The 11709-nt window shown below is 31.8% G+C and overlaps 1 protein-coding gene across 1 annotated transcript; it reads right to left on the minus strand.

Annotated features, from left to right (window-relative positions):
* Positions 1 to 626: 626 nt before the first annotated feature.
* On the minus strand, positions 627 to 2687 carry LOC124939276 (L-type lectin-domain containing receptor kinase IX.1-like). The gene has a single exon (XM_047479763.1). It carries the CDS (start codon positions 2685 to 2687, stop codon positions 627 to 629), a length of 2061 nt encoding a protein of 686 aa, XP_047335719.1.
* Positions 2688 to 11709: the final 9022 nt, after the last annotated feature.

Genomic DNA, 11709 nt, shown 5'->3' on the forward strand with positions numbered 1-11709 from the left:
GGTTCGCTTAAAACAAACCCCTCTTGCCAGGAACGTAAGGTGGATGGATAGATGCCAAACGTTAGTTATTAAGTCTTTCTTATATAGCAGCTCAATACTCACGTCGTAACCGAAATGGAATGAAAAGACTAATGAGCATTTATCACGTATGAAAGAGTAAGATGAAAGGCAAGGATCCGGTCATCGAAAGTTTAGCAAACAAGACGGCGCCCGCGGCAGAAGAGACCGATCCTCCCATTCGCGTCAACGATCTAAAATTTAGAACCATATCAATGATTAAAATTAATTATTTTCTTGAGATCTCTGAAAATTTTAAATTTTAATCGTATCCACATTTTAATTTGATGAAAATAAGGAATAAACAGTATATTTAAAAACTAACACTCAAATACTCAATAACTAAAGACAATAAGGAATAATTAATGTATTTTGAACACTCAAAGGAAAAACAAAGTGGAGTTACATTTGTAAAATTACATCAACATCAAACCAATACAAATACAAGGAAAACACCAATCATCATACCAACAATAAAGGTTTTAATTTTGTTCTATGAAAAACAAATTAATTATGACTATCATATTAGAGGAGCCTAAAACAAATCCTTTAACACAATTTCATAAATATCACATTCCATCTTTCTGAACTTGTAGGAGAGATCTAGTAGAACCCGCGGATGACCCGTAGCTACTAGTGGAGCATTGTGTCCGATCCATCGCAGGGGCCGACGAACCGGAGCTACTAATCGAACATTGTGCCCGATCTATGGTTAGGGCAGGGGACGTATAGGTAAATTTGCACATATTCATAGGTGGTGCATAATACATTGGCATGGGCAATTTCGAGGGTAAGCTCGGCAATGAAATCTCAAATTTGAGTGCACTTATCGCTTGCATGATCGACGGTCTATATGTGTGATCGGGATGGCAACACCATAACCCTACAACCATCAAAGCCTCCATTTGCTTCTCATCATAAACATTATCGAGTGTCTTATCAGCCGCATCAAGAACTTTATGTTTTCCATAAAGATCCCACACCCATTCCACCAATCTAACCTTACTCGGTTCGGCTTTAAGTTGAACTGGCCTCCTTCCACAAGCAATTTCTAACAATACCATTCCAAAACTATAAACATCAGATTCTTTACTAGCTCTCCCCGTAGTTACACACTCGGGTGCCAAGTACCCCATGGTCCCCGCTAGGACAGTGGTTTGCGATCCAAGCTCGTGGTCAACGAGCCTGGCTAACCCGAAATCTCCAAGCTTGGCATTAAAGTTCGAGTCTAACATAACGTTACTCGACTTGATGTCACGATGTACTACACATTGTTCCCATTCCTCGTGAAGATACAATAAAGCCGAGGCTAAACCTTGAGCAATTTTGTATCTAGCTTTCCATGTTAACATGGGTATTCCTTCGAATAGGCTACGGTCTAGGCTACCATTTGGCATGAACTCGTATACCAAAAGGAGTTCGGCTTGATCATGACACCAACCGACAAGTTGAACTAGATTCCGATGCCTCAACTGACTAATGATCTTCACTTCCGAAACATACTCTTTAATCCCCTGTTTCGATCCTTTCGAAATTCTCTTAACCGCGATTTCTTCGTTCGAATCACTCAATAGGCCCCGATAAACACCTCCAAATCCCCCTTCTCCAAGTTTCCCATCCTCGGAGAAGTTATTAGTACATTTTCTAAGCTCTCTAAACGTAAACTTTCTTGGACCCGTTTCCCTCTCGAAATCATGACCATCGTTCACCATCCCACCCGGTTTTCCATCACGTCGTTTCCGCCACCAGATGAACCAAACGAAACCCAAACCACAAGTCAATACCCCGGCGCCTATTGACGGACCCACAACCAAAGCAATACCCTTTTTATCATTTTCTTCCTCAATAATATCATCCTCCAACGTAGAGTTAAAACTCCAAGAAACTATGTTATGAATCTCGATCCACTTACCAGTTGCGGCTGAGAAACCAACGGTGACCCATTCCGGCAATACTTTCCTTAAATCAACAACATAAGACAACGTCCAATCACCTTTGAAAACTGGTTTCTTTGTATAAGTAACGAAAACAGTAAGATTATGTGTAGTTGAATTATAACTAATCCAAGCATTTCCTAAAGCTCCACTCTTCATACTTCCTTGCCAAGAAACATTAGCGACTGATACGATCGAATTCACGTTTATACCCACATGATCCGGGCTTGGATCCCAACTATTCTGATACGTGTCGAACTCCACCGCCACCATTTGATTAACGTCGGGGGTAAGAGCTGAATTCTTACTGAATAGGCCGAGATATCCGCCGGTTGAATTTTCCGGAATTTTGACTTGGGAAGGAGCGATGAAGAAGGCGAGTCCGTCGCCGGAGATATTGGGATTGACGGCTTTGATAATGAAGGAGAATTGGGTGGTGAAATCGGTTAAGAGTCCGGTGGTGGCATTCCAGAGGCGTATGGGTTTATAGTAAGAGGCACGACCGACGCTTTGGGAAAGGGATTTGTCTCTTTGGTTTTTGGTGATTTGGAGTGCATCCGGAGCTGGAAATGAATCTCCTTGGTAGAAAATTCCTTTTGTGTTTGGCTCGAATTTGGGGTAGGTGAAGGAGATGGAGTGTACAAGAACAGGGGAAAATTGCAGGATGAAGATGCTGAAAATTAGTAAATGATGCATAGTGTCTGGTTATTGAGTTTTTTTGAGAAATCAAGATTGTGAATTGGTTATGGAAGTATGCAGTTTACTGAATGGCTGAGAGAAGAGAGAGTGAGGAACCAAATGCGAATGCCATTGAAGCTCCATTGAAGCTATCTTTGTCACATTTCATAAGAATTTCAGCTAAGCTTCTCTATATTGTGTGTTTATTTATTTTTTTTACAAATAATCATACTTATACTTAGAAAGATTAATAAAAAAAATAGTCAAAAACTCAGTGTAGTGTGATAATTCATATAAAAGTGAGTTTTGATTCTTACTTAAAAAAAAATCATTAAAAGAAAAAGTCTATAATCGCGATACGCAATCGACAATCGTGAGACTCATTTTTCTTTTTTTTGTAAATTTTTCAAAAAACAATTGTGTTTCGCGATTGCCAGTTGCGTCTCGCGATTGTAGACTTTTCACAGGGCATTGTGGACTTTTCACATGGCATCCGGTTGCGTCTCGCGATAGGGGCAATTTCGTCAAAAAAATATAAAGTGGTCACCCGCGCATTTTAAGTTATGCGTTGGTCAAAAACTCATTTACCCCAATCTTTAAGGCCATCTCGTCAAATTTCCCGATCTATGTTATGGTTTAGGTGGGTTTCAGATTATTTTTTTATTTTTAGAATAGAAATTGGTTAAGTGACACATACACACAAAAATAAGCATCACCACACTCATTTATTGATTTTTTTTTTCTCTTTTCACTACCTATAGTATCCAACCAATTAGTTTCCTAATTTTTTTCAATTTAATTCACTATTTATTTATCTATTCTACTATAAAATAAAAATAAACTCACATTTATCACTCATTCTATACATAATTTTTTTTTAATACATTCAAATTTTATTTGAAGTACACCCAATTCTAATTTTTAGATTATTATAAAATTTAGAAATGAATGATTGTATTTTTTTTTGTTTACTTCTTTAAAAAAAAAAAAAACTATGATTAGAAAAAAAAAAAAAATTAATTAAAAGGTAATATTGAAACAACAAAAAAACTCAATATGTTTATGTCGTCCTATGTTGTTAGTTGTATGGTATAGATGTTCTTGATGAAATTTAATCCTTATTTAAATAAATAAATTTGGTTAATGTTATTTTATATTACATTAATAGACTAATATAGTTATTGCTGGCCGGCCGTTTAAGGACAAACAGAAACTGGTTTCGAATCACATTGATATTGCCCCTAGGACAATTGGCTATTTCTAGAGACTGTTTGTTTTTTTTATATAATATTAACTTTACTATTTTTTTTTTCTAGGAAATTAACACGAAAGTTAACGTCTAGTCTCAATTTAAGAGATTTTTAAGTACAAATCAAATATAAGATGTTTAATCTCTTAAAAAAGACTATTTTATGTTGAGCTAAAGTTAAAGTATTAGCTAGCTATTAGGTATAAAAATAGTCACTATAACAAAATTAAGGTTTTGAAATATTAATTAAATTAATCCATTAAATATTGTGGTTAAATTAAATAAATACCTAATCTTTATTTTAATTAAATTAAAAACTTCTACTAGAAGACTAAGTCTTTTATTTTAATAATTAAAGTAAATAAATATTTAAAGTCATTATTTTAATTAAATTAAAACTTCGAAATAAATGTCAAACGATTTATTAAAAAATAATTGGGATAGAAACTCACCGACTCAACTCAGTCTAATTAAGCTCGTGGTTTCGATCAAAACATTTCAACAACCGATGATTGACTCACGCATTACCTACTCAATGTCGACAATTATATTTCAAAGTAGGCTCCAAATCATAATCACTCATTTACAATGCAAAAACAAATGAGGTATCGTTTTCACTTTTTCGTAACATATTATGCATCGATTAATCATAATACAATTTTTTTTCATGAATCTGTCATCCATCAATGACACTTCATCCAAAAAATTAGCTATTTGAAAAGAATTTAGAATCTCATAACTTCTCGCATTGAAATTTTTACGGGCAATCTCTACAAATAAAGTGTAATAATTATCAAACTTAAAAGAATATAACTTTGTCAACATAAGATATCACGCGAATAAGGAATCACTATTTTGCGCCCATAAGGAGCAACATTTTTAATGTAAGATTATCTCTCTATCATTAAGTCTTCTCATTTATCTAATTCTATCGGGGATGGGATAGAAGTAGAGATACCCGTCGGGTTCGAGGTCGGATAGTGAAATAAAAATCGGGTTCGAGGATTGGTACTTAACTACCCGTCGGGTAGGGTACCCGTTGCCATCCCTACTCACCATCACAAACCACCCACCTCACCTCCATCTTTTGACCTCACACTTTCAAATGCTCGTCAAACCAACCACTAATTCCAACCTCACACTCGAAAAACCACACACCACCCTACTTTCATCTCGTGACCTCACACTCGATAAACCACCCACCACCTGACCTACATCTCGTGACCTCACACTTTCAAATGCTTGCCAAACCAACTAATAATTCTGACCTTACATTCGACAAACCACCCATCACACGACCTCCATTTCGTGACCTCACACTTTCAAATGCTCGCCAAACCAACCAATAAATCTGACATCACACTCGACAAACCACTCACCACCCGACCTCCATCTCGTGACCTCACACTTTCAAATTACCTCCATCTCGTGACATCACAATTTTAAATTCTCGCCAAACCAACCAATAATTCTGACCTCACACTCGACAAACCACCCACCACCCAACCTCCATCTCGTGACCTCACACTTTTAAATACTCGCCAAACCAACCAATAATTCCAACCTCATACTCGACAAACCAATCACCACTCGACCTCCATCTCGTGACCTCACACTTTCAAATTCTCTCCAAACCAACCAATAATTTTGACCTCAAACTCGATAAACCACCCACCACTCGACCTTCATCTCGTGGCCTCACACTTTCAAATACTCGTCAAACCAACCAATAATTCTGACCTCACACTCGACAAACCACCTACCACCAGACCTATATCTCGTGACCTCACACTTTTAAATGCTCGCCAAACCAACCAATAATTTTGACTTCACACTCGACAAACCACCCACCACCCGACCTCCATCTCGTGACCTCACACCTTCAAATGCTCGCCAAACCAACCAATAATTCCAACCTCACACTCGACAAACCACTCACCAACCGACCTCCATCTCGTGACCTCACACTCGACAAACCACTCACCACCCGATCTTTATCTCATGACCTCACACTTTCAATTTAACGTCAAACCAACAAATAATTCTGACCCACACTCGACAATTCACCCACCACCCGACCTCCATCTCGTGACCTCACACTTTCAAATACTCGCCAAACCAACCAATAATTCTGACCTCACATTTCAGATGTCTCTTATCCTTTGTTTAAAAGTTGCATCACCATATTATTGTCAATAATGCAATCTTGAAAATCTAAATTTGCATGTTTTGAGAACCCTAGTATTAAGCATGAAATGTGAACGTTTTAACTGCTAGAACACTTAGGATTGTTGACATAATTTTATTATATATATATATTTAATATTTATTACCAATTTGTTAATTTTTATATTAACCAAAAAAATTATTTATACTAAAGAAAATATTATATATATATATATAATGAGAGAGAAAATGTATAATAAAAAATAAAATGTACTTATATAAAATTAATGATGAAAAATAAAATAATATATATATAAGGTAACTACATTTAATATATATATATATATATATATATATATATATATAATTAATTAATGAGAGAGAAAATAATTAGGAAAGAAAAAATATAAAATATATATATATATATATATATATATTCTTTAAAATCTAAAATCTAATGCTTAATTTTCAAAGTATCAATGTGTATTGTGGTTAATTTAGATATATATACGTGAGATTAATGGATATTTTAGTTGGATTATGGGTTAACCACCCATAAAAATAAAATTAATAGACTTAAATTATAAAATAGACTTAACTTATAAAATTAATAATAGTAACTATTTTTTCTCTTTAATTTATTTAAATATTTTCTCTCTCATTATATATAAATTATATATATTTTATTATTGAGAGATAAAATATATTTTAGAAAAATAAAAGTTTATATATATAAAAATAATGAGAGATAAAATATAAAAAGTATTATATTATTAATATTATATATATTATAGGAGAGATAAATGAATAATTATTTTAAGAGAGAATAATTATTATTTTAGGAGAGAATGAATGATTGTGAATATATGATATAGTAAACTTTCAAAATCTTAAATTAAACATTATTATTATTATTATTATTATTATTATTATATGAGAACAGACACACAAACATGCAAATAATCTAAAATATTTAATGTATACTTTATACAAAGAACAAAGGGAATGTAATGATTTCAATCATAATAATACAATACTCAAAATTAGACATCAAAACTGAAATGTAATTCAAAAAACTATTACTTTTAATTAGAAACTAACAAGATTGGATTTGTCAAATTCATTGATAGGAATAACCCTTAATACATATTTTTTATAAGCTAGACTGAACCAAAAAAACAATGTATATCATTGAGTTTCTTTAGAAGTAAATAAAACCTCCAAAATATAATCCAAGTATTAAAAATGTTGGAAGTTGATTAGTTTCTCTTAAATATTCATTAATAAGAAATATATGGGTGTCTTAAATAACGGGATGTTGTCACTTTTCCTTCCTTATCTCTCCCGCATCATCGTATACGCCCGTAGTAGTACGGTTTTCCATTGGAACAACCATGTTTACATCAAAATTCTCCATTTTTTCGTCCGACAAAGAGACATCCCACATAAGATAAGATGAATGAACCATTACAAAATAATAAATTATGCAGTTTAAACCCTTTTCTAGTAATAATTTCATGTTTTTTTTATATAACATTAATCATCATAACTATAACAAATTCCAAAATCGCGTTAACTTTAAAAATAGTTACACCTTGTATAATACAATTTAGACAATAAAATAAACAATTATGATCCTATGAATAAATAAAAGAAAGTAAAATGTAAATCACAATATAAATGAAGTAGAAAAATCTGAAAAAAAAATTACTTATAAACATAAGTATGTTGTAAATAAAAAGATATGTATTGTATTGTATTAATTGAGACTAAAAAAGAATAAGTATTCATAGAGTTAAACACTATTCATGCTCTTACACATTTTCAAACAAACCATTTCTTTAAAAAAAAAAACAAAAAAAAAACAACTATTTATAATAATTTTCAATCTCAACCATACCCTATCTAAATATATAAAATAAAATAATTTATTAAGTAACATATAAATAGCTGTTAATTGACAATATTTAAAAACTACATTTCCAAACAAATATCAAATGCCTATATATATTGCCTTGATTAATTTTTCCATCTTACTACCATATTAACGTTAATTTATACAGAACTATTCAAAAATTATAATAATAGTCTCAATACCCCTGTTGATATTCATTGCAGTCAGTTGTAATAGAGTCTTCTCCTAAAAACATGAACATATAAAACAATAAGAAAAATCAAATTTCTGAACCATAATCTTTAATATTTTCCTATTTCATTTATTAAACATTAATTAAAAAAATACATAACAATAATATACCTTTTATCATTTGATTTAGTCTTAAATACATTATATAGTATTCATGCGAAACCTCATCTCTCAAATATTGATATTCGAGAATCTAGCTAACACCACACACATAGATTGTGTTTTAGAGACTTCTTCACTAATAAGTACTTTTAGAGAGAAATATGAAGCAACACAGAGAGGAATACAATCAAAGATGTGGGCGATTGTGCTTAGTAAGAGCGAGAAACACGTATTTATACACAAAATTAGGGTTTTCTTTATCGACCCCAGGCGCATGAGCCTAATTCAGCCCAACCCCAGGCGCATGGACCTTTTCGGCCCAACCTTTGGGTGCTTGGCTCCCTCAAGTGTTTTACGATTACATTTTGTTAAACTATATATTAAGTGTTTTACGTTCATAAATTTCAATTAATTCTAATCCGGAGAAGTTGCTTATCAATACTCTAAAAGATGTAGCGACAATATAATAAAAAGATATATGTTTAAAATGTGAAAACTATGATTTGTGTGTACATTTAAATCCAGTTTAATTAATAAAGTTATTCTCTACTTTTTAAAATACAAAACAAGAATATATGAATAGAGTATGAAATTCTTTAATACATTCTTTAGATGAATATCTTCACTCATATAAAAATAATTTAAAATATCTATCCTAACCTAAAAATTTTAAAACTAAAATTTCTAAAATTTATTTATGGTTATACTTTTCTCAAACAATTGACTAGGAAAATTTTTATTTAATAAATCAAAACTACTATAATTATTTTTTAAAACTAAAAATATAAAGTTGCAAAATGATGTCATACATAAGTAACGTTAAATTCTTACTTAAATACGCAAAATTATTAATTATTTTATTCCAATAAAATTAGTATTTTTGTAGTAAAAAAGATTCATATAGTGTTTTATTGTTCTTTTTTGTTCACAGTCACATATTTAATATTTGATCTTAAATCTTTTTTATATGGAAAAATTATTTTCTATTGGTGATTTATTAGTTATAAGATTTATAATATTTTGTTTTAAAATTTGATTACAAACTACAATAAAACGCATTACCTACTCAATGACAATTATATTTCAAAGTAGACTCCAAATCATAATCACTCATTTACAATGCAAAAACAAATGAGGTATCGTTTTCACTTTTTCGTAACATATTATGCATCGATTAATCATAATACAATTTTTTTCATGAATCTGTCATCCATCAATGACACTTCATCTAAAAAATTAGATATTTGAAAAGAATTTAGAATCTCATAACTTCTCGCATTAAAATTTTTACGGGCAATCTCCACAAATAAAGTGTAATAATTATCAAACTTAAAAGAATATAACTTTGTCAACATAAGATATCACGCGAATAAGGAATCACTATTTTGCGCCCATAAGGAGCAACATTTTTAATGTAAGACTATCTCTCTATCATTAAGTCTTCTCATTTATCTAATTCTATCGATCGCGAAACTATTCGAACGTTGATCGAAATGTCATTGACCGAAACATTTCTACATATCGTGATTGAAGTGAAGGTTGGGAACGACAAGACAAAACTTCTGTCAATGCACCAAATCATCTTAGAAGTTGATCAATAAGCCGCCATATTATTAAATTTCTTGTCAAGTCCACACCAATTTTTTTTTAAGTCTACCATAATTCTAATTTTTTTAATTTGTCCCTTTTGAAACTAAACATGCATTGTTGATGTTGAAAATTGAATCCAAATAGGTCTTCACATATTGCTGAAATTTGGGACCAAACAAGTCCTATACTATTGTTTAAATTAAACAAGGTCTTAATTAATGTTGTCCACGAATCTCTTTGTTGTTTATATATAAATCAACAACTTACAAGTCCAAATTAGAAACTTTGTCTCATTTCTTTTAATCAAGAACCAAACAAAAGAAGCTCTATTGCTTGTAAAAATAAAGTCATGTTTCTCTTAAGTTTCATACTTGATATTTCTCAATATCATACTAAGAATAGTTTAGAATTTTCAGGAGAAGAAGATGTCATTAGTTTGATGAGAAATAAAAAATAATATCAGCCAACCAACGTTTCTTCTTTCCCTTCTTTCTTTTTTTATTTATTATTATTTTTATTAACAAACCAATTCAATGTCCTTAATTAAAAATAATATACATTTTGTTATTTTGTCATCTTCAAAGCCATTGTTTTGGAAATTTCAAATTTTACTTTCACTGAATTTAACTTTTTTATGTGTTTATTCTTTTTTATATATTGCTTTAAAAGTTAGTATAACCTATATGTATAAATTTCTCGTTAGTTTAAAACGTTTTGAGTTAGAATTAATTTTTTTTTTAAAATCACTTAGAATTATCATACTCTAAAGGGTTACGATATTTTTATGGTCCCTTCAGATGAAGGACTTCCATCTCGACGGTTCTCTTTTCCTAATGCGCAGAAATATGACGCTTCCTCCGAATTTGGATATGGAAAAGAATGAAGTGTTACCCTAAAATCTAGGTTCATTTATCCATTCGAAATGTCCCATTTTGCAAAGACAATTTGTGCCATTCGAAATTGGTTGGTCTCATGCCTTACATATTCGTTTGTGTGTTTCGCCTATGGAGGGGACACAATGAAAGACCTCGATGGTAGATGCAACCCGTGCACTTGTTTAGAAAAAGATATTTCTACAGAAGTTATGCTAAAGAACTCTCTTGGCTTACCTTGCTCTCGAATCTCACAAAAATTATATAGTAAGTCTATTCGTATAAGATGTTGTCCTATCTTTTGAGATGAGGAACCAAAGTGGAGTTCTATATCATTAGATTTTTTGGGGTTGGCCCATACAGATTTTAAATTAATACGCGTGTGGAAGCGTAATAAGCTAATTGACTTTAAGAGTCATCACTTTAGTTTTTCACAAAGAAACTAAAAAAAAAAAACAGAGTATCCACGAATTAAGGGTTTGGTGTTTGGTTACGCATTATGAAAGGGCCAAAATAGTTATGTCATATGCGCCTATCCTGTGAGATAGTCTCTACTCGAATGTAGTTGGCTAGTTGCTTGTGAAGGTTCGTTACACGTTGCATTATGAGTTCAAAATTCTTTTACTTGTGTATATCTTAACTCTATGTCTAATCCAAGGGGTTAACCATATTCCTCGCTTAAATGTGACTTTAAGCTTTGGTTAAATTTAGACGAATGTCGATATTTAAGCCATTTAGAATTATTTGAATCTTCATTATCGTGTCTTGAGTATAATCGGAGAATAATTATATGCTTAGTTCAAAGGTGACTTTAAACTCTCGATAGGCTTTCTCTAGACAAACGACGATAGGATGAAGCACTAGAATACTCTTTAGGAACATGTCAATATCAATGTGAATTTTCCAAGTCCGGAC

Source organism: Impatiens glandulifera, chromosome 5 (genome assembly GCF_907164915.1).
Source record: "Impatiens glandulifera chromosome 5, dImpGla2.1, whole genome shotgun sequence".
NCBI classification, from domain to species: domain Eukaryota; kingdom Viridiplantae; phylum Streptophyta; class Magnoliopsida; order Ericales; family Balsaminaceae; genus Impatiens; species Impatiens glandulifera.